Source organism: Lutra lutra, chromosome 9 (assembly GCF_902655055.1).
Source record: "Lutra lutra chromosome 9, mLutLut1.2, whole genome shotgun sequence".
In the NCBI taxonomy this organism is placed as follows: domain Eukaryota; kingdom Metazoa; phylum Chordata; class Mammalia; order Carnivora; family Mustelidae; genus Lutra; species Lutra lutra.
The window spans coordinates 120,379,287-120,406,739 of NC_062286.1; the positions used below are offsets into that span (position 1 = coordinate 120,379,287).

The 27,453-nt window shown below is 58.0% G+C and overlaps 2 protein-coding genes across 5 annotated transcripts in view; one reads left to right on the forward strand and one right to left on the reverse strand.

The window, feature by feature from the left end:
- Window positions 1-349: 349 nt before the first annotated feature.
- MYH7B (myosin heavy chain 7B) lies at window positions 350-26,507 on the forward strand. Of its 4 annotated transcripts, none has more exons than XM_047747215.1 (42): window positions 350-368; window positions 2,853-3,017; window positions 4,274-4,380; window positions 4,571-4,714; window positions 5,110-5,266; window positions 5,569-5,596; window positions 6,657-6,753; window positions 8,998-9,021; window positions 9,201-9,293; window positions 9,416-9,479; window positions 10,458-10,556; window positions 11,074-11,177; window positions 11,293-11,431; window positions 11,718-11,836; window positions 11,928-12,077; window positions 12,213-12,383; window positions 13,687-13,866; window positions 13,975-14,107; window positions 14,194-14,270; window positions 14,697-14,784; window positions 14,985-15,102; window positions 16,896-17,019; window positions 17,109-17,245; window positions 18,031-18,286; window positions 19,278-19,520; window positions 20,144-20,320; window positions 20,408-20,553; window positions 20,855-20,945; window positions 21,032-21,421; window positions 22,274-22,400; window positions 22,493-22,611; window positions 22,703-22,899; window positions 23,025-23,374; window positions 23,542-23,666; window positions 23,777-23,892; window positions 24,352-24,748; window positions 24,831-24,956; window positions 25,055-25,225; window positions 25,319-25,423; window positions 25,513-25,608; window positions 26,044-26,181; window positions 26,267-26,507. In XM_047747215.1, the coding sequence occupies exons 2-42, from the start codon at window positions 2,927-2,929 to the stop codon at window positions 26,276-26,278; spliced, it is 5,826 nt and encodes a 1,941-aa protein (XP_047603171.1). In that variant the 5' UTR covers window positions 350-368; window positions 2,853-2,926; the 3' UTR covers window positions 26,279-26,507. The 4 variants fall into 4 exon arrangements, with proteins under 4 accessions (XP_047603171.1, XP_047603172.1, XP_047603174.1 ...); XM_047747216.1 differs by lacking the exon at window positions 350-368 and adding an exon at window positions 2,592-2,609; XM_047747218.1 differs by lacking the exons at window positions 350-368; window positions 2,853-3,017; window positions 4,274-4,380; window positions 4,571-4,714 and adding an exon at window positions 4,939-4,956.
- The window catches only part of TRPC4AP (transient receptor potential cation channel subfamily C member 4 associated protein), a 70,933-nt gene continuing 69,954 nt past the window's right edge, over window positions 26,475-27,453 (reverse strand). Inside the window, exon 19 of the mRNA XM_047747219.1 lies at window positions 26,475-27,402. Coding sequence (XP_047603175.1) covers window positions 27,265-27,402 — 138 coding nt within the window. The 3' untranslated portion in view covers window positions 26,475-27,264. The remainder of the gene's footprint in view (window positions 27,403-27,453) is intronic.

Sequence of the window (27,453 nt, forward strand, 5' to 3'; positions counted from 1 at the left end):
GTTGGCAGGGTCATTTTCTTCTTGGCAACCTCCTCCATTGCTGACTGGCTCCAAAGTTGCGAAAACCCCTTTCTGTGTGTGTATCCCAACTGCTGCCTTGTAACCACCCTATGGGCCTGCTTTGAGTCCACCACAAACCACACAGGCTCCCTCTGCTCCCGAACAGCTCTTCACGTACAGAAGTTCAGTTGCATATTTACGTCCTTGCAGATCGTGGCAGTTGGTGCCTCTCTCGGGTGCATCCTGGATCTCCCCAGCGCTTTGTCATTTTTGTCCGTGCGTCATCTCAGTAGAAGCAGACTTACGGAGCAATGCCAGACCCATTTTTTCTGGATGGTTTCTCAGCCCCAGATGTATACACCGAGCAGGTAATTCTAGAATTCAGACCCACATCGTATTTGGTATAAGCTAGGCTCATTAGAGGTTCTGATTCTCCAGGCTAATTCGATTGCTCGGGCCCGAGGAAGGAAACCTGTCTGAGCATCTCCGAACAGCGAGTAGGGTTTCCCCACCTCCTGAACTTCCTATAAATTGCTCAAGCATAGCCCCTTTGCCTCTGACCCTGTGAGAGTAAAACCCTATAATCTTAAACTGTCCATCAAGTTCAGTTCTTATACTCATTCAGCAAAGATTTATTGACTTTCTTCTATGGGCAGATGCTCTGTAAGGTACTGGGGGACATAGACGAAGCTCTTGCCCTTTGGTTGGCAAAAAGACTGGGAAACAGTCTAGACGTCACCCAAAGGAGACCTGTATCATTTCATAACATGGAGAAGTCTCCATAGGATATGTTCCAGAACGGGTCTGGGAGTTTTTAACAGATACTGCCAAATCTGGCCATGCATTTTAAACATACTTTGCCTATAACACACAAGCAATAAAATACGTAAATGCACAGCTCTATTAGTTTCACAGGGTGAACATATCTGTGTACCACCCCCCCCACTGCTGTGCTCAGTCTATAGCGTTTCCTGCATTCCAGAGGCTTCTCTTGTGCCTCATCCCTTCATTATTCTCCCCCAAAGGACCCCTCTTCCACTTTTGTCATCCTACATTAGTTTCACCAGCTTTGAACTACATACGGTGGAAAATGTATCTTTGAAATTATTTCTATATATTTTATTTATTTTTTTTTAAGATTTTCTTTATTTGGGGCGCCTGGGTGGCTCAGTGGGTTAGGCCGCTGCCTTCGGCTCAGGTCATGATCTCGGGGTCCTGGGATCGAGTCCCGCATCGGGCTCTCTGCTCGGCGAGGAGCCTGCTTCCCTCTCTTTCTCTCTCTGCCTTCCTCTCCGTCTACTTGTGATCTCTCTCTGTCAAATAAATAAAGAAAATCTTAAAAAAAAAAGATTTTCTTTATTTATTTGACAGACAGAGATCACAAGTAGGCAGAGAGGCAGGCAGAGAGAGGGAGGAGGAAGCAGGCTCCCCGCTAAGCAGAGAGCCCAACGCAGGGCTCCATCCCAGGACCCTGGGATCATGACCTGAGCCGAAGGCAGAGGCTTTAACCCACTGAGCCACCCAGGCGCCCCATTTTCTATATATTTTATAGAGTATAGATATGTCCATGTATTTGGAATTGGTGGCCAGTTGGTATGGAGGATTTCTCTGTGGGAGATTTCTCTGTGGGAGCTCAGACATTGGACTCCTGGCTCTGCACCTGTGTGTTTCTACACGTTCACTGTCTCAGGTTCCAGGATCCTTTGATTCTCTGACTCTGAAAATCTGTGGTGTCACCAGGGCCTGAATGGGGTGATGGATAGGAGAGCCTGGAAGTGGCCTGGTGTATCCTGAAGCCCATCTAAAGCAGACTGAACGCCAGTGTGCTCAACCCTTGTTGAGAGTGGGGTGCGCGAGGGGGCCGAGAGTGAGAACTTGGTGTCCTGGGAATCTTGAATGTCTCCTAAGTGTTCTGATTTCCTCATTTTGCTTTCTCTTCAACCAAATTATTCCTTCATGCCTGTGGTCCCTGGTCTAGTTTTCTTCATGTGTGATTTCCCCAGGGGACCCCAGGGAGATGGGGTTAGAGGTGAGGAAGAAAGAGACCGCATCCCATATTGGAGATGGATGTCTCACTTTCTCTGCTTCTCTTTTTGCTCAGGTCTCTGCTGTGGCTTATCTGTGAGACTTGCCCGTGATTTCTTTTCTCTGGGCCTCAGTTTCTCTGGATGTATCAAGAGGGTTGTGCCAAATAGTCCCAAAAGGCATTTTCTGGTTTCCTCTCTGAGTCTCCTTGCTCTCTGTTTCTGGGGGTATGAGTCTTTTTCTGGGTGGATCAGACTCCCTGTGACTCAGTTTCTCTCTTTGAGCTCCTCAGTTCTTTCAGATGTCTCATGGCTTTGTCCCTGCCCCTTTGGTCTCTGAATCCCAGCCTCCCTATCACTTAGTAAGAGTGTTTCTCTCCGCCTTTGTGATCCCATGACAATGGGAGGTAAAAATAGCCCAGGGGCTGTGCTGGTAGAGATAAAAGGGAATTTGCCTTTTGTGTCCTGTGGCCAGGCTGGGGGGGCTGTGACACGTGGAGATTGCTGACATAGCTCTCCTCCACTGACCTTGACGGTGGCAATAAAAGGGGTGGCGCAGCTCCCAGCCCTCACCGTGGTGCTGAGGTGGGTGATCAGGGCTGAAGTTGGAACCAAGGGGTGAGGGTCCCCATGGGTGGGCACAAGTCTCTGTATCTGCGGGAAAGGATGCTCTGGTGTTTGAGTGTGTGTGTGTGTGTTGGGGGCTCACCAGGGAGGCTGAGGTGGGGACCCCAAGGGAATCGCTGAGTATTAGGCCTTTTGGTTTTGAATCATGTCCCAGTTTGGGGCCCCGGGGCCCTTAGTTCCTCCGTTGCTGCCATCTTCCAGTGTCTGATGCCTTGGACTGCCTTGAACCTCCAAAATTTTTAGTCCCTCGTCCTCCACCTCTCGGTGCCACCGCCATGATGGATGTCAGTGAACTTGGGGAGTCTGCCCGCTACCTCCGCCAGGGCTACCAGGACCTGATGAAGGTGCACACTGTCCCATGGGATGGTAAGTGGAGGCAGGAGAGCACAGCCGCAGTGTAATCCTTATGAACTCAGACCGGGAGTGGGGAGGGGTGGTGGCACTGAGCTCAGGGCTGAAGGAGCACTCTGGCATGACTGCTTTAGCCCTGGCCCTTTGCCTCAGAGTCCAGGGTCCTAAGGCTACATTCTCAGAGACCCTGTGTACATCACGGCATGTTTGTGAGCAAGCCTCTGTTTGCTCCTCTGTAAAATGGGATAGTATTCCCTGTATCCCGGAGCAGCCGGCTGTGGCTGGAGCCCGAGGCCTCCAAGATGAGAGCGATTGTTATGTATGTAGGCTGGTGTCCATAAAACCTGTGCTTTTTTAACCTGAGTTATTTTTAGTGCTTTCCATAGAGCCAAAGACAGGAATAAAGACTACTATTTATGACTTGGTTTGCTCATAGGACAATAATAACAATAGGCACTGTGTACCAAGTGCTTATTTTATGTCAGGCTGAGCGGATGACTTCCCATGCATCATCTCAACAACCTGGGGAGGGTGGGGACCAGGGCCAAAGCCAGCTTCATGGGCGTGCAACCTCTGCCGCTGAAGGGCCTCCTGCTTGATTTAACACTCTGGAATCACTATCTTGAAATTCGTAATAATTTTTTCAACAAGGGACCTGCATTTTAACACCAGGGCCTGCAAGTTATGTAGCTGGTCCTGACTAAGGCACTTGGCTAGAAGTAGCAGGACAGGGAACAGAATCTGGTGGTCTGCAATCTCAGTCCATGCCTTTAACCACCATGACATAGGGGCTTCCTGAAGCTTGGGGACCAGCTGGCCAGGCAAGACATGGAATTAGGAGAAGTGGGCTTGAGTTTTCAGCAAACCGGGGGAGGAAGAACCGAGAATTATGTTCCTGACGTTGAGGGCTGCTCCATATGGGACCTCAGGAGATGCCCATAACATTTTGCCTTGGAGGGAACAGACCCAGAGAGAAAGGGATTTTCCCAAGATTGCAGGGTAGATAAGGCAAAAACAGGAATCTGAACCCAAGTGGGTGGTAAGGGACTCAGTCAGGGAAGCCCTCTGAAGAGATCCCGATAGACTCTCCCTGCTCTACCCTTCCAGGATCCCGGGTGTGGAAGGATCTTCTCTGTGTATTCCCTGCATCCTGGCAGAGGGGCTTTTGGGAGGGGCGTAGCTCTATTGACATGGCTTGGTAACTGCAGCTGGGCCTCCAGCCCCAGATGTGCCTCAGCCTTCTCAAGCCCCAGTGTTCTCCCCCCAACCAGGGAAGAAGAGGGTCTGGGTACCGGATGAACAGGATGCCTATGTGGAGGCCGAGATCAAGTCGGAGGCTACTGGGGGCAGAGTCAGCGTGGAGACCAAAGACCAGAAGGTTTGGCTCCCCTCTTTTGGGATTAGCTTCTCTGTCTCCTGGGGTGCAGCTCCTTAGTAGCTAGAGCTACCGCACTGAATGAAAGGAGGTGGAGGGGTGCACAGGGGTGAGAGGCTGAGGTTAGTCGGCTCCGGCCGGTCTGCTACCCCACCCTGTGTTAAGGCCTCCCACGATATGGCCTCCCGGACAGATGCTGATGGTGCGCGAAGCGGAGCTGCAGCCCATGAACCCGCCCCGCTTCGACTTGTTGGAGGACATGGCCATGATGACGCACCTCAACGAGGCAGCAGTGCTGCACAACCTGCGCCAGCGTTACGCTCGCTGGATGATCTACGTGAGCCCTGGTCCAGGCGGCGGGCGGCGGGGGTGGGGCCATAGAGGTAGGGGCGGGGCTAGGGGGAGAGCCCTTGCGCTGTGGGGACTGGGCCACGGGGAAGGGGCGGGGCTAAGGGTAGGACAGGGTGATGTCATGGTCCTGGGGGGCGGGGCCCCAGGCAGGGGCGGGGCCAGAGGGGGTTCGGCTCCTGGAGTGCAGGGGCGGAGCAGGAGCTAGAGGCTTGGCGTGGCAATGTGGAGGTGGGGCCTCGGGCTGCGGGCCGGAGTGAGGGCTGGGGCGGGCACGGACAGCTGGTTGGGGCATATTGCAGGGGCCAGGGAAGGTTTCTTGAGGGCTGGGGCCGGAGGGTAGGAACTTGGCCTTCAATAACCCACCTTACATTCTCTCCTCAGACGTACTCGGGCCTCTTCTGTGTCACCATCAACCCCTACAAATGGCTCCCGGTGTACACGGCCTCCGTGGTGGCTGCTTACAAGGGAAAGCGCCGCTCGGAGGCCCCACCCCACATATATGCAGTGGCAGATAACGCCTACAATGACATGCTGCGCAGTAAGCCGCTTGGACTCCTCTCCCTCACCCAAGACCTCTACCCCCAATCCAGGGAGGCCCCTGTAAAGGACCCCTTCCCCTCCACGTGTACTGCTTCCCTTTTGATGCTGCTGGACACGCCCAGCCTAGCGTTCTGTCTTTCCAAGTGGGAGCTGGGCACAGTCTGGATGATCGCACTTGGTCCTTCCCTTTTTAGCCCTGGGTGGTGGAGGGCCTGCCCCAGTGCCATGGATATGCAGTGTTGCACCTGTGACTGGTTCCCTACCTTGGCTAACTTCTCTATCTCCTACCCTTTCCTCCAGACCGAGAGAACCAGTCCATGCTGATCACGTGAGTGTGGGGCTCTGGGGGTGTGGTGGGAAGTGCTGGCAACCTGGCAGGAGGGAGTGGAACTAAAATCATTTCCCAGGGTTGATTTCCAAAGCACTTAGGGCAGGGCCTCTACCACCTGGAGCTGGTATCCAAGCTAAATTAGAGCATTTCCTCTGTCCCCTTTCTGGGCAGATGCATTATGGGGTGGTGGACAGGGAAGGGATACCCAAGCACCAGAGTGATCACCAGCCCTGATACTCCCTCCCCACCAGGACCTGGAATTGCCCCTGCCCCCCTTGATCTTTCGAAAATCTTGAAAAATTACGGTTCTGGCTCGATGGGAGGGAGGAGATGACTTTCCCTTTCCTCCTTACAGTCTCCTTACCTCTGAATCTTATTTTGATTTTTCATTTGCACCTATGAGAAAGTGGTAGAATTCGTACATGCCGAGTTCATGCCAAGCCAGTATGAACATTGTGTGTGAGTGTGTGTGCATGCAGCCTGGTGGTTAAAAGCAAGACCTGTAAAACCAGAAGGATCTGGGTTCAAGTTCTCACACATCCATTTCGTGCTGGTACCCTTGGGCCCCTGAGTCCCATCAGTAAAAGCTGAACAATCCTACCTACCTACCATGCAGAGCTATAAGGAGTCGGGCAGTTAACGTATGTGCCTGGCACACGGTGCAGACATTTACATAACTTCCCTGAGTCCTATTTCCTTACCCATAAAATAGGGGCTATGATGGTGCCTGCTTTACAGAGTTTCTAGGGCTTCAACGAGCCAGTGCAGGTAAAGCACTTGGCCCAGTGTCTGGCACTGACATTAGGGCTCAGTAGACAGTGGCATCATCATGTGTGTTCTCATCTCCCATGGGTGTTCTGCCCTGACTTGCTTTATAAATCCTTAGCACCTCCAAGGGTTGATCTGTCCCTGGAGGGTCTTGAGTGGGGGGTCCTGAGTTGGGAGCTGGGTGGGGAGAAGTAGAGCGTGGCCCTGATTGTGGGGTGGGGTATTGGGGGGGTGAGGGGAATTTGAGTGGTCAGATGGGCTTTGGTGACTCATGTTTGTGTCGTCTAAGCGGAGAGTCGGGGGCCGGTAAGACGGTTAACACCAAGCGGGTCATTCAGTACTTTGCCATCGTCGCTGCCCTGGGAGACGGGCCGGGCAAGAAGGCCGTAAGACTCGCCCACATGGGCGCCGCTCCCCACTCTCCCCACTGCTTCTCACTGTTTCTCTTTTTCTTTTTTTTTTTTCTTTAATTCCTTTTTAGAAAGTTGATCCCCCAGAGCCTCCAGCCCTGCCTGAGCCTCCCACCCCGGTGGCAGACTCTGGCCTGAGCAAGGCTTGACCAAGAGAGAGGCTGTGATCGCCTCTTCCACACCGTGGGACCCAATTCTGGGCCTGCCTCAGTGGCCCCACCTGTAATACAGAGGGGCAGGACCACAGCTGTTTCTAAACTTTTTATGTAATTTTCCCTTCCCTTCTTATTTTTGAAAGTTTACCAAATAGGCAGCTTTTAACTCCGAGGTGGTTGTTTTCTTGGTTTTCATGCACCAAAGACCGTTACTTGCTGTCAATCAAAAAGCAGGCTTATGGAGTCTAACCAGAGCCAGGGCCACTTGGCAGTCCTAACAGCCAGGGTCAGGGGGTGGTTTCTCACCCTGTGATTTCTGTATGGATTTTTGAAATTTCTGAAATAATGGGGGACCAATGTTTTGTTTTATTTTTGTTTTCCGGGTATAACATTCATTCTTAGCCTCCAGGGCCAGCTGTTCAGAGCTCTGTGTGTGCTCCTCCACCCCCAAAACGGGCTGCCTTTTCTTTCCAGAAGCCCAAGGCCACCTCCTACTCAGCACCCACTCCTGGTCCTGTTAAGCCTTGCTTTATTCTGGGGCATTTTTCTTTCTTCTTTCTCTTTTTTTTTTTTTTTTCCATTTAAAGTTATTTCTCTTTTTGCCTTTTCCTTTTTCCCCCCATTTGATTTTCTTGCTTTTGTTTTTTTGTTTTTCCTTTCAGTTTTGTTTTTTATTTTTGTTGTTGTGGTGGTGGTTGTTTTTGTTGTTTTGTTTTTGCTGTTGACTTTTTGGTGCTCTTTGCTCCTTCCCTTCCCCACCCTGTTTTTGAACCCCCCCACCCCCACCCCACAGTGTCTCTGAGGATGCTGTAGAAAGTTGGGGCTTGGTCCAGTAACGGAAGGGAGGGCAGGGAGAGGCCAGAGCTGGCAGGGGTGCAGCTGGGAAGGGGGGGGGGCAGAAAGGTGCTGTGCAAGGTGGTATGTGGGGCTGTCAGGCAAGGGAGTTCGTGGGAAGACAGGCTGGCTCACGGGGTCCATGGATGCTGGGACTTAAAAAGCTTTATCAATCCCCTTCCCTTGGCCCCAGATTTGACCACATCTGCCATAGAGAGCCCTGTTCAAAAGGCCCCGAATGTGAGTGTGGGGGGCGGAGCTCGGAAGGAGGGGTTCTTGCCGCTTCCCTCCGGCCTTGGTTCCCCCAGCAGTGTCTTTGGGGGGATTTTTAAGTCTTGGGCTCCCTGGAGGTGAGTGAATAGCCAGAGTCCCTTGGCTGCCTGGCACCTGGCATTCCAGAGTCGGCCCCTTCCTTCCTCTCCCTCTCTTCCCAGACTGCAGGGAGCCAGGGTGGGGAAGGGAAGGAAGGGGACACGGGCAGAAGACAAGATCAAGGCTGGGAGAGGAAGGGAAGGAGATCCCCTCGATTCAGCAGGTCCCTCTAGATGAGAGGTGCGGTGGCTGTGGTGTCATGGGAGACAGGATGCCTGGGCTCAGTTCCTGCCCTGCCCCTCACTCACTGTGTGGCCTGGAGGTCATTTCCCTGCTCTGAGTCTTAGTTTCCTCATTTTCGAATTAGGGCTAATAATATGCACCTGCCAGGGCCATCTTGTCTAATAATCTACGGGCAATTAATTGCGTGATGGGAATGCAGCTCGTCACAGGACAAAGGAGAAGTGTGAGGAGGGAGGTGAGGGGTGAGAAGGTTCCAGCCAGAAGGGGGCTCCTCTAGCCTCAGAGCACAGGGAATCCTTCCTGAGAAGGGGGCGTTTGAGCTGGGCTCTGAAGGGGAGGAGATTTTAGTCAGGAAGCCCTTGGGCTTTTGGGCAGGGGCTGCTTCTTGGAGTGGAAAATGAAGGGATATGGAAGAGGCCAGAAACAGAGCTCGGGGAGGGGAAGGGCTGCAAGCAGGAGACCCTGAGACACAGCCCCTTGCCTCAGGCCGCTGACCAGGGCCAGGCTTGTTCCCACTTTCTAGCATTTCTCCCTCTAACAGTGCTGACAGGGTTGGGGGAGGGGTGTGGGGTTACACGCTGGGGTGACTAATGTTCACTGTCCCGCTAACCACTGCCGCCCCCGTCCACCAGCCCGCTGAGACTGCACACTTTCTCATGTTGTCTTCTCTCTGCAGCAATTTCCGGCCACGAAGACTGGGGTAAGTATAGGGCCAGGGTCGGTGGGGCAGGCAGTGATAATGAGGCCCCAGGGATCCCCCTTACATTCCCCCGACCCAAGAGATTGTCCAGTTTGGGCCGAACTCCAGGACCGTTGGGCCCCTCGGTCTCCCATTCAGGGACACCGGGGATGACAGACCCCCCACACTGCTGTCACCAGGGCACCCTCGAGGATCAAATCATCGAGGCTAACCCTGCCATGGAGGCTTTTGGCAACGCCAAGACCCTGCGGAATGACAACTCATCCCGCTTTGTGAGTGGCCATGGTGGGGGAGGGGTGGGGTTGGCCCAGGGAGATGGGGGTGGTGGGAGCTTTCAGCCGCCAGTGCCCGGCAGATGGCTGGGTCCCGGCTGAGCCTGCCCCTCTGCCCACAGGGCAAGTTCATCCGTATTCACTTCGGTCCCTCTGGGAAGCTGGCATCCGCAGATATTGACAGCTGTGAGTCTCGGGGAGGGTGGGAGAGGGTGGAGATGGGGACGGAGGCCTGGGTCTTTCTGCTCAGACTGAGCCTCCGTCCTCAAGTCCTGGGGCTCCCACCTGTTCCAGGCACTTCTCTCCATCCCCTGGCCACTGCCCAGTCCTACCCACCTCACTCTCACCTGGATCGTTCCACCAGCTTCTGCATGGTCTCCCAGCCTCCATGCCTTGCTTGATCATCCAGCCAGAGTGATACTGTCTCAGATACTGATCTGATCACATCATGTTTCTGCTTAAAAACCTTTTCGAGATTCCATTACCTTAAGATAGAGACCCAGATCTTTACTGGGCCAGTCAGGATCCTTGTGATTGGGTCCTTACCCCACCTCAGTTCTTTCTCTGGCCTCCAGTAGGGCAGGCCTGTACCCCCGACCTGCCCCAGTCTCATGTGCACACAGAGTCCCTGTCCTTCCGGAAGCCTCCACTCCTGCCTCTTAGGGGTGGTTGCCCCTGACCCGCCCCGCTACTGGGACACCAGGTCCCAGGCTGCAGCAAAGCCCTGCACTGACCATTCCCCACCTTGGGACACATGGCCAGACCCCGACAGATGAGCCACAGGCACGTGAGGACCAAGGAACGTCATCATTTACTCCTTGACCGACCCCTTTGCAGACACGTGGAAGCTCAGCTCCACACATCACTGACACACCAGCTCTTCTCTGAAGGGAGGGAGCGTGGTCTGTGGATGAAGGAACGAAGCACAGATGAAAGACAAACATAGATAACCCCCACCCTTGACCCCTGCCAGATACACAGACCTATAGACGCACATTCCCACGCTGACACCCTTCAGTATCTGCAGGCTTGTGTGTGGACACAGCGCCTCTCGGCTCACCCTTGACCCTCACTGGTACCTCCTCGCTGCCACCCTCAGCTCTGCCGGGGTGTCCCAGTCTGGGGAGAAACGGGATGGTAGGCCAGTGCCCCTCTTTCTCCTAGATCTCCTGGAGAAGTCACGAGTGATCTTCCAGCTGCCCGGGGAGCGAGGCTACCACGTCTACTACCAGATCCTCTCTGGGAAGAAGCCAGAGCTACAGGGTGAGAGGCAGGGGTGGATAGAGCAGGCGTCAGAGCCCACGAGGCAGCGTGGGACTGCCTTCCCTTTCCCCCAACTCCTTGGCTGGGACTTCTGGTTATTGTTGAGTTCTCTCCTTCTCGTACTGGGAAACGGGCCCTTGGGTGTCATCACCCTGGTTGCCCTTCTGCTATCCTGGGACTGGAGAGGCTTTGTCTAGCACCAAGAGGGGAGCAGTGGCTCCGTCTCGGCCCAGCTTCCCTTTCTCACAAACCCCAAAAGGGCAGAGTGTGGTCCTCCCAGTGTCCTAGCATGCCACGTGGAGCTAGGCCTGGGCTCATTCCTCAGAGAACCATGAAGAAGGCAAAGCCATGGGCATGGGGAAGGGGGTGAGAAACTCAGCCACAGAGAAGTCCTGGGAGGGCCCCAGAGTCTCCTGCCAGGTTGGCCCCCAGGACCTCTCATGCGGGGATGCGGGGGAGGAGAATAGCTGAGTGAACATGACCAAACCCCCCCCATGCTCCTCCCCGGGCCCCCCAGATATGCTGCTTCTGTCTATGAACCCCTACGACTACCACTTCTGCAGCCAGGGGGTCATCACTGTGGACAACATGGATGATGGGGAAGAGCTCATGGCCACTGACGTATGTCTGTGGTGGAAGGGGGCGGAATGGGGGGCCGGGTGGAGATCGGGGCAGTCCCAGTGCCTTTCACTTGGCGGGCCCAGGCCTTCTCTGATCCTTCTGTCCCCTGCTATAGCACGCCATGGACATCCTGGGCTTCAGCGTGGATGAGAAGTGTGCCTGCTACAAGATCGTGGGGGCCCTCCTGCACTTTGGCAACATGAAGTTCAAGCAGAAACAGCGGGAGGAGCAGGCCGAGGCTGACGGCACTGAGAGTGAGGGATCTTGACCCTGGCCTGACTTGGCCATCAGCCTTGACCCTGCTCCCCGTGTCTTATCCAGGACCATCAACCCTAACCCTTGTCCACAACATTTGGCCTCAGTTTTACCTGGCCCTGGTTGTAACCCTTGACTTCTCAAGTCCCGACCCTCACCCTCCCGAGCCATACAGTTTGCCTGCCCTGAACTCCCCCTCTCCCAACCCCAGCAGAGGCTGGTAGAGCCCCTAGGTGCCCATGTTCTTGGCTGCCTCCTTCTTAACCCACCTGTGTGCCCTGCCAGGTGCTGACAAGGCTGCCTACCTGATGGGAGTCAGCAGTGGGGACCTCCTCAAGGGCCTTCTGCACCCCCGAGTGCGTGTAGGGAACGAGTACGTGACCAAGGGCCAGAGTGTGGAGCAGGTGAGTGGCTCACAGGCCAGAGTCCCCTGGGGATGGCTGGCGCAGGACCCCCTCCGTGTCGGGTCCCAGCCCCGCCTCTGCACATGTCCAGGTGGTGTTTGCTGTGGGGGCGCTGGCCAAGGCCACCTATGACCGGCTGTTCCGCTGGCTGGTATCGCGGATCAACCAGACCCTGGACACCAAGCTGCCCCGGCAGTTCTTCATCGGGGTCCTGGACATCGCGGGCTTCGAGATCTTTGAGGTGCGCGTAGGGGCCCTGGGCTCTGTTCCCCGAAGGGCGGGTTACCCTGGGTGGGTGGGGGTGAAGTCACATGCACCCCAGTCCTCTGCGGGTCCCCGTGCCCATCCACTGAGCCCAGCGCCGCCCCCGCCGCAGTTCAACAGCTTCGAGCAGCTGTGCATCAACTTCACCAATGAGAAGCTGCAGCAGTTCTTCAACCAGCACATGTTCGTGCTGGAGCAGGAGGAGTACAAGCGCGAGGGCATCGACTGGGTCTTCATCGACTTTGGCTTGGACCTGCAGCCCTGCATTGACCTCATTGAGAAGGTGGGGCGCAGGGCAAGGGGGTGTGGGTGTGGGGAGTGAGCGGGAACAAAGGCGCGCGTGTGCGACTGCGTGGTGACGTGTGGGGGCGAGGCTGTGACGTGTCTCCGTGTGTGTGCGTGCGTGCGTGCGCATGTGTGAATGGCAGTGTGTGTCGCCATGAGGTTTGCTGGAGGCAGTGTGAATGTCTGTTGGTGAGCACGTGTGAGCCTGCACCCAGCACCGCTGACCATGGTCCCGTGGGCACACACGGCTCTGCGTTTCCCGAGGAACTCCTGCGGGGGGCAGGCCGGGTAGGGTCTGTTCACTTTTTTTTTTTCTTTTTTTTAAGATTTTATATATTTATTTGATAGAGATCACAAGTAGGCAGAGAGGCAGGCAGAGGGAGGGAGAAGCAGGCTCCCTGCTGAGCAGAGAGCCCGATGTGGGGCTCCATCCCAGGACCCTGAGACCATGACCTGAGCCAAAGGCAGAGCCTTAACCCACTGAGCCACCCTGGTGCTCCGGGTCTGTTCACTTCATTGGATTGGTTACACCTATTTCCCGTTGTACAAAGACTGGAAGAAAGAAAAATCAAAGAAAATTTGAAAGATCAGAAGTAAAGGGGGGAAGAAAACGTTTCCCTCTCATCTTCTACCTTGTATAGCCTGTAGCTGGCACCTGGGTAAGCCTCCTCCAAACCCATTATCCTGGGTGCACGTTTTCTTTTATAGACACACACTCATTTCTCATCTTACTTTTTCTCTGAAAATGTATTTTGAACATTGAACGTTGTTGAAGACCCCATAAGAGTTTGTGCACCAGGTGGTTTTTACGCATTTCTGTGATCTCCTGCTTTGGCGCATTTAGGGGGTCAGGGGTGTTTTTGCTTGAAATATTCATTCTCCACTTTGCAGGTTAGGAAATTGAGGCCCAACGGCCCCCTCTGCTAGTAAGTGAGGAAGCCAAAATTTCAACTGCTTTTTTTTTAATGGTGCTGTGTGTGTGTGAGAGAGTGTGTGTGCAACAGACAGAGAGAGACCACAGACGTCGGGAGGTGAATAGCAACAGTTTGAGTTTGTGCAGCTGTGAGTGAAGAGGACAGCCCAGAGTGTGACTTGTGCCCAGGGGCGCTGGCAGCCAAGCCACCAACTTCTCTTTTAGAAGACGGGACTCCTGTGCACCTGAGTGGTTTCTGTCCCTCCCAACAGGTGGTTGGGGCATCTGGGAAGGTTTCCAGAAGGAAGGGCTCTAGGATATGGGGATGTGGCCCAGGCAGGATGGGCTGGCCTGAGGGCAGCCCTTCAAGGTTATTCCTTGTCCGCAGCCACTGGGCATCCTGTCCATCCTGGAGGAGGAATGCATGTTCCCCAAGGCCTCAGACGCCAGCTTCCGGGCCAAGCTCTACGATAATCATGCGGGGAAGTCACCCAATTTCCAGCAGCCACGGCCTGACAAGAAGCGTAAATACCAGGCCCACTTTGAGGTGGTCCACTATGCGGGCGTGGTAGGTGCCTGTTGGAATCCCAATGCTTGACCACCCTCCTCTCTTCTCTCAGCTCTCCATCCCTCACCCAACGCCGCCTTTGCTCAGCACCTGTCCGCTCTCTGCCAGGTGCCTTACAGCATCGTGGGCTGGCTGGAGAAAAACAAGGACCCACTGAATGAGACGGTGGTCCCTATCTTCCAAAAGTCGCAAAACAAGCTCTTGGCTACCCTCTATGAGAATTATGCAGGCTCCTGCTCCAGTGAGTACAGAGGGACAAGATCTTCATCCTGTAGGATACTCACAGAGTGGCGTCCCCTAGAGTGACTGGTCCCCTGTCTCTCCTAGCCGAGCCCCCCAAGTCTGGGGTGAAAGAGAAGCGTAAGAAGGCAGCATCTTTCCAGACGGTGTCCCAGCTGCACAAGGTGAGGCCCAGGGTGGGCCCCGTGCAGGTCCTCCCCTTCCAGCATTCACCCCGTCCCTGGTCCCTGCTGGGTCCCCTGCACCCTGGGCGGGCGGCCGTTAAGACTTGCAGTGATGTTTAACTCCTCTCCACGTGAACATCACAGCAAGTCTGTGCTGCTTCCCGTCCCCACGCTGCCTGGGCAGGGAGCCGCGGGGTCTGTGGGAGGAAGGGGATTGGGTGGGGTTGGGGTGTGAAGGCTTCGGTGACAGTGACAGGGACCTGGTCAAGCAGAAGAGAGAAGAGGGTCACAGGGACCGGAGTGAAAGGACCGATGCGCAGAGGCATGCTTAGACGCCGGCTCACCAGTCCTTAGCGGGCTGATCCGCTATGGTTTCCAATTCTGCTTCTTGCCTCTCTTGTGCCTTCTCCCCTCTTCCACCGCCAGGAGAATCTCAACAAGCTGATGACCAACCTGCGGGCCACACAGCCCCACTTTGTCCGTTGCATTGTCCCCAACGAAAACAAGACCCCAGGTAGTCTCCCCAGGGCTGGGTTGGTGGGGTGGGACCATTGGAGGGAGGGGACAGGGCCGACTGAGAAGCTGGGTCTTCCCCCCGCTTGGGGCCCACACGGTCCTGAAGAAAGCCCTTCTGTGGGCCGGTGGTCTTTCTCTGGGACATGAAGATGTGTCCATTGACTTCTAACCTCTCCCTTGAACCCCCACCACGTCTAGGGGTCATGGATGCCTTCTTGGTGCTACACCAGCTGCGCTGCAACGGGGTTCTGGAGGGGATCCGGATCTGTCGCCAGGGCTTCCCCAACAGGCTGCTCTATGCTGACTTCCGGCAGCGGTGGGTGTCTCCCTGCCGCCCCCCCACCCCAGGTCCTACACAGCTCCCTTCCCCTTTGCTCTCCTCCAGGTGGAGGCAGCAGCCAGAGGGAATGGGAAGGGCATACATTTAGAGCCGAAGGGATCAAGGGTCCAAGGACTGAGATTTTAGTCACTGAGGGGGACACCAGGGACACCGGGACCGAGGAGGGGATTGGGCAGGCCTCTCAGGGCAGGTGGTGGTGGCTGAGACAGCAGCAGGCTGGGGGAGTAGCCAGCAGGCTTGCCCTGAGTGTTTGCGGCACAGCCAATGTGCTGTGTTGGTGGGTTGAATAGGGAGTAAGAAAGAGGAGGATCCTAGGTTTGGGGCCAAGCCACCGGGAAGTTGGTGGTTTACTGAGATACCAAGACAGGGTTTTTTGATATTTGGGGGGATGGAGGGTAGTGGATTGAGCTCCACTTTAAATAAGTCAAGTTTGAAACATCTTCAGCAGATACCTGAGGGGAGATGTCGAAGGGGGGTCAGGCAAAGCCGAGTGTGGATTTGGGGATTGAGTGAGGGTCCCCGGAGACTAGACTTTATGTAAAGCCAGTCAGCGCTATTAGTTCCCCTTGGTTTTGAAAGTTTGAGTTTGTCAGGCTCTAGGTGTGCATAATTCCCTCCCTGTCCTGAAGTCCCCAGGGTCACGACATACCCACGTGTGTTGACACGGAGACTGTGGGCACACTCACATGCGTGCTGTCTCGTGTGTGCACGCTCTCAGCCCCCCAACCCTCCACCCTTATTTTGTGAGTTTGTTCTGTAGAAAAGAAAGAGATTGCTCTTTGTCCTTAGACAGAAAGTCTGCACCGTGACCTCTCTTTTCTTTTAATTAAGATTTTTTTTTTAAGAGCAGCTTTAGGTTCACAGCAATGTGGAGGGGAAGGTACCAAGATTCCCCATATACCTGTGCCCCCCACGTGCACAGCCTCCCCTACAAGCAGCATCCCTCACCGGAGTGGGACCTCTGTCACGTGGATGACACACCGTAACCACCCATAGTTCACATCGGGGTTTGCGCATGGTGTTGGGACACCGTGTGGGTTCAGGTGTATAATGACGTGTGGCGTCACTCATTTTGTTACGGCTGCAAAACATCCCATAGCCTAGTGAAACGCGCTTTGTTCCTCAGTGCCCTTGGGAGGGAGCGTTCATGGTTCTCCGGCCTTCACAGCATGGTCACAGCCACCGTGAGCCCTTGCTCTAGAGTCCTCTCCCTCAAATGTTCCTTCAGCTTTGATACACTGTACCGTATCACCTTTGTTGTATTTTTTGTCTTCTATTTAAAAAATTTTTTTAAATTTTTATGTATTTGACAGAGAGACACAGTGAGAGAGGGAACACAAGCAGGAGGAATGGGAGAGGGAGAAGCAGGCTTCCCGCCGAGCAGGGAGCCCATTGTGGGGCTCTATCCCAGGACGCTGGGATCATGACCTGAGCTGAAGGCAGACGCTTAACCGACTGAGCCACCCAGGCGCCCCTATTTTTTGCCTTCTAAAAAAAAAAAAAAAAGAATTATAAAAAATTAGAAGTTAAAATCTTATGAAAGTGCTGCACGCCCATTGTAAATACAGTTTCTTAACAAATGTAATGAAAAAATGCATTTAAACACAGCCCAAGCTTTTTAAGCAGCACACGCTCCGGCCCCAGGGCCGCCACGCTGCCCACCAGTTGGTTCGGTGGGGCAGTCTGCAGCCTCCTCACTGGCCCAGCGATGATTGTCCTTCCCTCCCTTGCCCCGCCCCCTCCTCACCAGCCCTTCCCTGCTCCCCCAGGTACCGTATCCTGAACCCCAGTGCCATCCCGGACGACACCTTCATGGACAGCAGGAAGGCCACAGAGAAGCTCCTGGGCTCCCTGGACATTGACCACATGCAGTACCAGTTTGGCCACACCAAGGTTGGGGCACCCAGGATGGAGGGTGGTCACAGAGGACAGACAACACGCAGGCGCTTGGGGTTCCACCTGGTGCCTCCCCCCACCCCCAGGTGTTCTTCAAAGCTGGGCTTCTCGGGGTCCTGGAGGAGCTTCGTGACCAGCGTCTGGCCAAGGTTCTGACGCTGCTGCAGGCCCGGAGCCGGGGCCGCCTCATGCGCCTGGAGTACCAGCGCCTGCTGGGTGGCAGGTGTGCGGGGGGTGGGATGGGGGTGGGGGGAATGGGCAAGAGCTGGCTGGGGAGAGGGCGGGACCCCCAGGCTCTCCACAGTGCGTCACAGTATCTGTCTCGTGGGTCAGCTTAGTCCCTGGGGCTGGTCGGGTGGCTCTGAGGGGCAGGTTCTGTGTTGTGCTCCTCAACTGTCCGTCTCCATTTCTTCACCTCAAAAATTGGGGTAAGAGCACCTTTCCCTGTGCTGCAGGCCACCGGGAGTGTGGCCCAGATGGGTAATAATGACACCTGGTGTTTTTCAACACTCTTGAAGTGCCAGCCCCAGGCAGAGGCTTTATTTGCATAATCTTGGTTAAGGTGTGGGACAGTCCCCTGAGGTGGGTGCTATGATTATCTCCAGCCCCAGAAGGGCCACCATATGAGGCGGAGACCCCATCACAGCTGGTTGGCAGGGGGGCAGGGCGACTAATGTGGGGTGTGAGCCCTGCGTAGTCCGACGCCAGAGCGCAGAGCATAACAGGATCCATTCCTGGTGTCTTCAGGACACTTGCAAGGGCCACCGGGACAGTTAGGGCTTGTGAGCCCCTGCCCTGGAGGCAGCCCTGTTGGTCCCTGGACCTCTTTGTCCAGCTCACCTAGAAAGCAGAGGCGTCAGACCTACCTACAGGGCTGCCGGGAAGGTGAAGGGAGATCACCCTGAGAGCGTGTAGTGCCGAGCCTCGCCCAGGGCCCCCGACCGTCAGGGCTGTCACTGCAAGGGCGGCACTGAGCCTCCCGGCCCCCTGTGGCTTCCCCCACTGCAGGGACGCCCTGTTCACCATCCAGTGGAATATCCGTGCCTTCAACGCTGTCAAGAACTGGTCCTGGATGAAGCTCTTCTTCAAGATGAAGCCGCTGCTGCGCTCGGCGCAGGCCGAGGAGGAGCTGGCCGCCCTGCGGGCCGAGCTGCGGGGGCTCCGTGGGGCTCTGGCTGCTGCTGAGGCCAAGCGCCAGGAGCTGGAGGAGACCCACGTCAGTGTCACCCAGGAGAAGAATGACCTGGCCCTGCAGCTGCAGGCAGTGAGTGGGGGAAGGGAAGGGAGGGGATTCCCTTGGTGACCCGTGCCCCCCACCCCGCCTCCGGCACCCCAGAAAACCGCAGGCTGCTTTGAGGAAACCACCCTGCCACGCCCCCTCCCTCTGGGCCTGGGTGGACCTGGTATGCCCCAGGTGCTCAGGTTCTGGATCTTTCTTCCCAGTCCCAGATGTGCGGTGACAGGAGGCCTGTGGGCTCATGTCCGTGCTTGGCTTCCCCACCCTCGGAGTCTGTCTGTCCACACGTCCTGATTCTCCCACCTCCCGCTGCCTGGGCTTCCTGCTAAACCCGCAGTTGAGCCCCATCTCCCCAGCCCGCCCTCCTTAGCCCTCCCTTCCCTCCTGGAGACACACCTCTGCTCCCTTCCCCTGGGAACCCAGGTGGCAAGTAACAGTAATAGCCAGAGGGCAGGGATCCAGGGTCTGGAATCTCTCCCAAGTCCAAAGAGGCATTCCTGCCTTCCCCAAACACTGAGTGTCACCTGTGCACCAGCCCTCATGGTAGCTCTTGTGACGCATTGGTGGGAGGACAGGGTGTGGTCACCAGACTCACCTGCTGGTGCGGAGACCATCAGGCAGTCAGGTGGTGGTGAGGCGGCGAGGTGGGAGAGAGGACCCCAGCCGAGCCGGGGCACTGCCGCCCGTCCTCCCGGAAGGCCTCAGCCCGGAACTTCTCTCCTCGAGCCTGTGTTCGGGTGTCACTCTGGGTTGCCCCCTGCCTATCTGATGCTCCCCTCTGGATGTTTCTGCCTCAGCGCCTGCCTCTCCCTCTTCCTGAGCCCTCATTCCATCACACCCGGGCCCCTTCAGGGCCCCGAACAGGTGGGTCAGGAGCATTCCTGGTCCCCAGAGCCCAGCTGAGCATGGGGGTCAGGACTTAGCGTGGACATGAGAACTTTCTTCAGGGCCCAGCCTGGTCTCCCTTGGCTGGTTTAGCCAGCCCTGGCTCTGCCCCATTCCCCACGTCCCTCTCCAGGAGCAAGAAAACTTGGCGGACGCGGAGGAGCGCTGCCACCTGCTGATCAAGTCCAAGGTGCAGCTCGAGGCGAAGGTGAAGGAGCTGAGCGAGAGGCTGGAGGACGAGGAGGAGGTGAACGCTGACCTGGCCGCCCGCCGGCGCAAGCTGGAAGACGAGTGCACAGAGCTCAAAAAGGACATTGATGACCTGGAGCTGACACTGGCCAAGGCCGAGAAGGAGAAGCAAGCCACGGAGAACAAGGTGTGGGCCCGGCTGGCTGTGAGGCCAGGCAGCTGCTGCTCTCTCTCGGGGCTCTAGGACACCCCTGCTGGGTGGCCGCGGGAGGGTCCCCTCCTCTCTGTGGGCTTCAGTTTGCTCATCTGTCAAATGGGGTCAAGAACAGCACTTACGTAGTTGGATAGTTGAGGAGTCCGTTTGAGTAGCTCCCGCGGGCACTCAGCGCGGGGCCTAGGCGCTCAGCAACTGCTAGCATTGGGCATCCGCCCAGGACCGTGGCCTCTTGAGGGCAGGAGGCCCATTGCCCAGCTCTGCGTGCCCCGCCTGCCACTGCGTGCCTTCTGCCATCGGGCCCTCCCACAGCCCCACGCAGTTCGTGGGAGCGGGAGCGTGGATGCTTTTACACAGGGAGGGAGGCAGGCGCGGGGTCGGGTGCCTGCCCGGGTGCTCACGGCGGGAAGTGAGGGAGCCAGGACCGCCCGGACCCCCTGTTACAGTGAAGGAAACTGAGAACTGAGGCTGAGTGGAGTGACTTGCCAAGGCCCCCTAGCTGGAAAAGCTGGTCACTGTGACCTGGAGGGTGGCTTCTCGGACCAGAGTGTGGGGGGGGGGGGGGCGTCCTCATGGTGACCCCACCACTGGCACAGGTGAAGAACCTGACGGAAGAGATGGCAGCCCTGGACGAGTCGGTGGCCCGACTCACCAAGGAGAAGAAGGCGTTGCAGGAGGCCCACCAGCAGGCCCTGGGCGACCTGCAGGCCGAGGAGGACCGTGTGAGCGCTCTGGCCAAGGCCAAGCTCCGGCTGGAGCAGCAAGTGGAAGACGTGAGTCCTGGCCCCAGCGGAGGCCGGCGGGGGTCAGGGGGTACGGCAGCTGGTCCTGGCGGCTGAGCCTGCCCCCCCGCCCCCCAGCTGGAATGCTCCCTGGAGCAAGAGAAGAAGCTGCGCATGGACACGGAGCGGGCGAGGCGCAAGCTCGAGGGTGACCTCAAGCTGACGCAGGAGTCAGTGACGGACGCCGCCCAGGACAAGCAGCAGCTGGAGGAGAAGCTCAAGAAGTAGGCATGCAGTGGGCAGCCGACCTGAGCCCCTGGCCAGCAGGCAGCATCACTGCAGAAGTTGAGCGTCGAGGACTGAGTTGGGGGTTGCCAGGGTGCAGGCGGAGTGTCCTGCCTTCCTTGGACCAAGGGCCCAGGCCAGGCTCAGGGCTGGGGGGTTTGAGAGGGACCATGGGGTGGGGGCGGTGCCTTAGGGCTGGGCGCCTTGGGCCGGGAGCCGGGAGACTGGAGGGCGGGGCGCCTCCAGGCTGGTCAGTGGAAGTCCGACCCTGGCCTGGCTCACGCTCCACACCACCCCCAGGAAGGACTCGGAGCTGAGTCAGCTGAACCTGCGGGTAGAGGACGAGCAGCTCCTCGGGGCACAGCTACAGAAGAAGATCAAGGAACTGCAGGTGTGTGGAGCACGGGGGTGGGGGGTGGGTAGGGCCAGGGCTAGTGTGCACGGAGGAGGTGCCAGCTGCTGTGTGCCTGTCCCCAGGCTCGGGCGGAGGAGCTGGAAGAGGAGCTGGAGGCGGAGCGGGCGGCCCGGGCCCGCGTGGAGAAGCAGCGGGCAGAGGCGGCCCGGGAGCTGGAGGAGCTGAGCGAACGGCTGGAGGAGGCCGGCGGGGCGTCGGCGGGGCAGCGGGAGGGGTGCCGCAAGCGCGAGGCCGAGCTGGGCCGGCTGCGGCGGGAACTGGAGGAGGCGGCGCTGCGGCACGAGGCCACCGTGGCTGCCCTGCGCCGCAAGCAGGCCGAGAGCGCTGCTGAGCTGGGCGAGCAGGTGGACAGTCTGCAGCGCGTGCGGCAGAAGCTGGAAAAGGAGAAGAGCGAGCTGCGCATGGAGGTGGATGATCTGGGCGCCAATGTGGAGACTCTGGCCCGCGGCAAGGTGTCTGCCCCCTTACTGACCTCTCCTGAGCTCGGATCCCACACCCACACCCATCTCGACTCTGAACCCATCCTGACTCCAGCACTCTCCCACCCGCTGGCCCCTGACCATCCCCGTGCCACTACCGACCCACACTGGGCCTGACCCTATACCTGAACCTGACCCCTGACCTATTCACCTGTCATTCAGCCCCAACCCCACCCCGTCCTGACTTCAAACCTTGACTCCTACTAAACTGTGCTCTGACTCTAGGTCATTTTTTTTTTTTAAAGATTTTATTTATTTGTCAGAGAGGAGAGCAAGCGAGCACAGGCAGACAGAATGGCAGGCAGAGGCAGAGGGAGAAGCAGGCTCCCCACCAAGCAAGGAGCCCGATGTGGGACTCGATCCCAGGACGCTGGGATCATGACCTGAGCCGAAGGCAGCTGTTTAACCAACTGAGCCACCCAGGCGTCCCTCTCTAGGTCATTTTTGACCCAACATCTAATTTTAACATCTTGGTCCTTGATCTCTATCCTGACTGTTCCTGTCCTGAACTCCAGCATCCAACCTTGGCCCTTGACCTTTGTACCACCAGTCCTGACAGCTGACCTCTGACCAGTCTGCAGCTGACTTCAGGCTCTACTATCCTAACCTCACCCTGGCCCTCTCATTTCTGACATCTATCTTTTAAAAAACGGTCCAGCAATAGAATCTCTTGACGGTGAACTTGGGGCTCTGCTTTCCCTTTGTTTCCTGAGCCCACATCTAGCCTTTTAGTTCACAACCCCAGCGTCCCAGCCTCTGGCTGGCAGCCCCAGACACTGCCTTGTGATTGACAAACTTGTTCTGACTCCTGACCCTGGATCCCAGGCCAGCGCAGAGAAGCTGTGCCGCACCTATGAGGATCAGCTGAGTGAGGCCAAGATCAAGGTGGAGGAGCTGCAGCGGCAGCTGGCAGATGCGAGCACTCAGCGTGGGCGGCTGCAGACTGAGAGCGGTGAGGCTGGGGGCTCGGCTGGGCCACCCGGGGGCCTTGGTGCCACCCCTCGAGGGCCTGCCTGACCTGCTGGCTCACCTCTTGGCCTGCAGGGGAGCTGAGCCGCCTGCTTGAGGAGAAGGAGTCTCTGATTAGCCAGCTGAGCCGGGGCAAGGCCTCGGCCACCCAGAGCCTGGAGGAACTTCGGAGGCAGCTGGAAGAGGAGAGCAAGGTGGGCTGGCCACTGGCTGCCCCAGAGTGGGCAGGGTGGGCCCTGGGGCCGCCGGCCCAGTCCCATGCTGAGGTCCCTGCGGTCCCTGCAGGCCAAGAGTGCGCTGGCCCATGCCGTTCAGGCTTTGCGGCACGACTGTGACCTCTTGCGGGAGCAGCATGAGGAGGAAGTAGAGGCCCAGGCCGAGCTGCAGCGGCTGCTGTCCAAGGCCAATGCTGAGGTGGCCCAGTGGAGGAGCAAGTACGAGGCAGATGCCATCCAGAGGACCGAGGAGTTGGAGGAGGCCAAGTGAGTGCCTTACTCACCGGGCCGTCACCGTGTGGGGGTGGTGTCCGAGCCTCCGAGCCATCAGGGGGTGAGGGGAGACGGCGCACTGTTGAGCCGGCCTCGCACCGTCTGCTTCCATGGCCCAGGAAGAAGCTGGCCCTGCGGCTGCAGGAAGCAGAGGAGGGAGTGGAGGCTGCTCACGCCAAGTGCTCCTCCCTGGAGAAGGCCAAGCTGCGACTGCAGACGGAGTCGGAGGACGTGACCCTAGAGCTGGAACGGGCCACCTCAGCGGCAGCCGCGCTGGACAAGAAGCAGCGGCATTTGGAGCGGGCGCTGGAGGAGCGGCGGCGGCAGGAGGAGGAGATCCAGCGGGAGCTGGAGGCTGCCCAGAGGGAGGCCCGCAGCCTGGGCACTGAGCTCTTCCGGCTGCGACACAGCCACGAAGAGGCGCTCGAGGCCCTGGAGACTCTTAAGCGGGAGAACAAGAACCTGCAGGGTATGCTCCACCCCAGGGTCAGAGAAGTGCTGTGGGATCAGCAGGAGCCCCTTGGAGTGATTGAGGGTACCCTGGCGGGGTCCCCCTGGAGTTAGGAGTGAATGAAATGACCTGGGTTAGAGCAGAAGGCATGGGGGCGGCCCTTCAGTGTCCTGTTTCCTCTGCAGAGGAGATCAGTGACCTCACAGACCAGGTCAGCCTCAGCGGGAAGAGCATCCAGGAACTGGAGAAAGCCAAAAAGGCTCTGGAAGGGGAGAAGAGTGAGCTCCAGGCCGCACTGGAGGAGGCTGAGGTCAGGGGCTGACCACAGGGCCGGGGTGGGCACCGCCCTGCTCCTGGGCCTCTGCTCTCCCGTAACACGTTTGTGGCCCCTGTGCCCATACTGCCTGCTCTGCGCTCCAGGGAGCCCTGGAGCTGGAGGAGACCAAGACTCTGAGGATCCAGCTGGAGCTGTCCCAGGTCAAGGCTGAGGTGGACCGGAAACTGGCTGAGAAGGATGAGGAATGCACTAACTTGAGGTAGGGGGGGCTAGAGTCATCCCTGCAACCCAACCTGCGTGCCACCTCCCATCCACTCCTCCTCTGGAGGCTGCCATCCCTCCAGTCCCAGCCACCTGAGGGCAAGAGAAAGGCAGGCAGGCAGAGTTTGCCAGGCTTGCCCCTCCCCTAGAGCTCTGTCAAGGTCAGGACCATCGTCCCCAGTCTAGAGGCGAACTTCAGAGACTAAAAGACTTGCTCAGGGCTACAAGGTGCAGGTAGAGCCAGGATTCAGCCCACATCTGTCTGGAGCCTTGGTTTTGCCCATGAACTTGCTCTGAGGGGTAACAGGCAGTCGCAAGGGGCTTGAAACCCGGGAGGGACGATTCATTTATTCCCACAATGGGTTTGCATGTGCGGCATTCCTTGGGTGCAAGAGCAGGTCCAGCGCCTGTGCCCACCCCCTTCTCCTGTGCCCACTCTCCCCCCCCCTTCCCACAGGCGGAACCACCAGCGAGCGGTGGAGTCTCTGCAGGCCTCCCTGGATGCGGAGACAAGGGCCCGCAACGAGGCGCTGCGGCTCAAGAAGAAGATGGAGGGTGACCTCAACGACCTGGAGCTGCAGCTGGGCCATGCCGCCCGCCAGGCCATGGAGGCGCAGGCAGCCACGCGGCTGCTGCAGGCCCAGCTCAAGGAGGAGCAGGCGGGGAGAGACGAGGAGCAGCGGCTGGCGGCAGAGCTCCGAGAGCAGGCGCAGGCTCTGGAGCGGCGGGCTGCGCTGCTGGCCGCAGAGCTGGAGGAGCTTCGGGCCGCGCTGGAGCAGGGCGAGCGCAGCCGGCGACTGGCGGAGCAGGAGCTGCTCGAGGCCACCGAGCGCCTTAATCTCCTGCACTCACAGGTGGGGACAGGAGGGGCCCAGGGAGGCTCAGGGCACCAGCCAGCAGGCCCCCCACCCTGAGGCTCTGCTTCCCCCTCCTCAGAACACAGGCCTCCTGAACCAGAAGAAGAAGCTAGAAGTGGATCTGACCCAGCTGAGTGGGGAGGTGGAGGAGGCCGCCCAGGAGAGGCGGGAAGCCGAGGAGAAGGCCAAAAAGGCCATCACCGATGTGAGGCTGGGCTGGGGCCACGGGAGGCCCGGATGGGAGCTCCAAAGGACTTTCGCCTGCTGACCATGCCCTCCCCTGGCCCCCCACTCCACCGACAGGCGGCCATGATGGCTGAGGAGCTGAAAAAGGAGCAGGACACAAGTGCACACCTGGAAAGGATGAAGAAGACGCTGGAGCAGACAGTGCGGGAGCTCCAGGCCCGGCTTGAAGAGGCCGAGCAAGCTGCCCTCCGTGGCGGGAAGAAGCAGGTGCAGAAGCTGGAGGCCAAGGTTCGTGTGGCCCTTCCAGTCCTTTCCCTGGCAGGGCGGGCCAGCCCGACGGCAGGCTCCGGGCAGCAGGCCCATCCCTGGATCTGCCTGCAGGTGCGGGAGCTGGAGGCCGAGCTGGATGCAGAGCAGAAGAAGCACGCCGAGGCCCTCAAAGGGGTGCGGAAACACGAGCGCCGGGTCAAGGAGCTCGCGTACCAGGTGAGTGACCAGGTCTGCCTTGGGTGGAGGGGGGGGACCCTGGAGCTGGCCAGGTCTGGCCAAGACCTGAGTTGCTTTTGCCTGCCCAGGCTGAGGAGGACCGGAAGAACCTGGCTCGCATGCAGGACCTGGTGGACAAGCTGCAGAGCAAGGTCAAGAGCTACAAACGCCAGTTCGAGGAGGCGGTGAGCGCATAGGAGTTGGCCCGGAGTTGGCCCGCCGGGGCCCTGCAGCTGGGAACTCCCCCTCAGTGCAGCCAGAGGGCAGCAGCGGCCCGGGCTCCCGAGGGTTGGCTCTGTGTGTCTGTGCTGGCTTTGTGTGTGGGCAGGGACCCCACCGTCCCTGGGGGAAGGAGGACAATTTCTTCTCAGCTTGGCCTATAGACAGGACTTAACTCTGTCTCCAAGGGAACCCCATGTGCTTTCCCCTTCTGCGGACCTCTGGAAGGAGTGCTGCCCCCTACCTCCTGGCTTCCCGCCTACTGGTCATGGGGGAAGAGGGGAGCAAGGAGTGGTGAAGCAGCTGGGGCCAGAAGCCATACCTCTCTGGGGACGGGGTCAGACCGGACTGATCCCCTCTCTCAGTTACCAAAGAGTGACCAGGCCTGCCTGTGCCCCCAGGAACAGCAGGCCAGTACCAACCTGGCCAAGTACCGCAAGGCCCAGCACGAGCTGGACGACGCAGAGGAGCGGGCAGACATGGCAGAAACCCAGGCGAACAAGCTGCGGGCACGGACCCGGGATGCCCTAGGGCCCAAGGTGAGGGGCTGCACGGGGCACCGCTGCCCTCTGCCTGGGGCGGGGGCGCGTGGTGGTGCTCACCCAGCCACTCCTTTCTCCTTAGCACAAGGAGTGACACCAGAGTCTCTGGGTTCTGAAGACACTGCCTGCCGCGCACCCTCTCCTGCTGCCTCTTCTTCGCAGTCTGCCCCAAACCCTGCTGGACCCTGAGTAAATGCCAGTCTGCAGCTCTAGCTGGGACCTTCTCCTCCTCTGAGGTTCAGGAGAAGAAAGGAACACACGGTCCCTGGACAAAAGTCAGGTCCACGTCAGTCATTTAAAATAAAGTTCTTTAATAGTCTCCACTTAATCGGTTTATTTGTTGTTAATAAATTGGCAACACAAGGAGGGGCCGAGGGTGTGCTCCTAGCCAGGCTCCTGTGTGCGCGGGCTCAGGCAGGAGACGCTGCCCCGGGGAAGGGCACAGGTACCCTGTGCTCCAAGGGATGGAAGAAAAAGGCCCCCACTTCTAGGGGAACCCCCCTGGGATGAACACAGCGGCCAGTGAGCAAACAGAACCAGAGGAACTAAAGGAAAACAAGGGAGGGAGGGACAGAGGGGCAGGTGTGGGGGAAGGCAGCATCCTCTGTAGCCCCCACCCCTGCCCAGGGGGCTCAGAAGCCTTTGCCTGGGTCCAAAGGCCGGAGCAAGCTTGGCTCACAGATTGGAGGAGGGTGCCCGTACCTCCCTCCCCACCCCAGGACTGACAGCCAAGAGACTGGGCAAAAGCTCAGACAGAGCTATTTTTAAAAGTTCCTTTACCTCTGGGTGGGCCAGGGCCCCAGGGTTCTGAAGGAAGAGTGGGCATCCCGTCCCTGTCCTTATCATGGAGAGCTTGAGGGAACCGAGGTTCTCCCAATGACCTGGGGCACTCTGACCCAAGGGCAAGGGGCTTCTAGATGCTCCTTCCCACCAAGCCTGTACCTGAAGATGTGGGGCAGGCAGAGTAGCGGGGAGGCGGGGGGTAGGGGGGGATGCAGCCAGGGCACAGCGTGTGGCACACATCCCCACGCTCACCCGCACGGGCCCTGGCCCAGCAGCCTCCCGAGGCCTGGCCCAAGGTCACTCCTCGGTGAAGTCCCTGTCTATGTCCATGTAGGGCTCCTCAATGTAGCTGACAAGGGCAGAGGGCGACTGGCGGTCTGGGTTCAACAGGATGGACACGGTCTCCTTCCAGTAGGAGAAGCTGATGCAGGAGCTCTGGGCAGAGAGAGAGGGGCAGAGGACCCAGGTGGAACCCAGCACCACGCA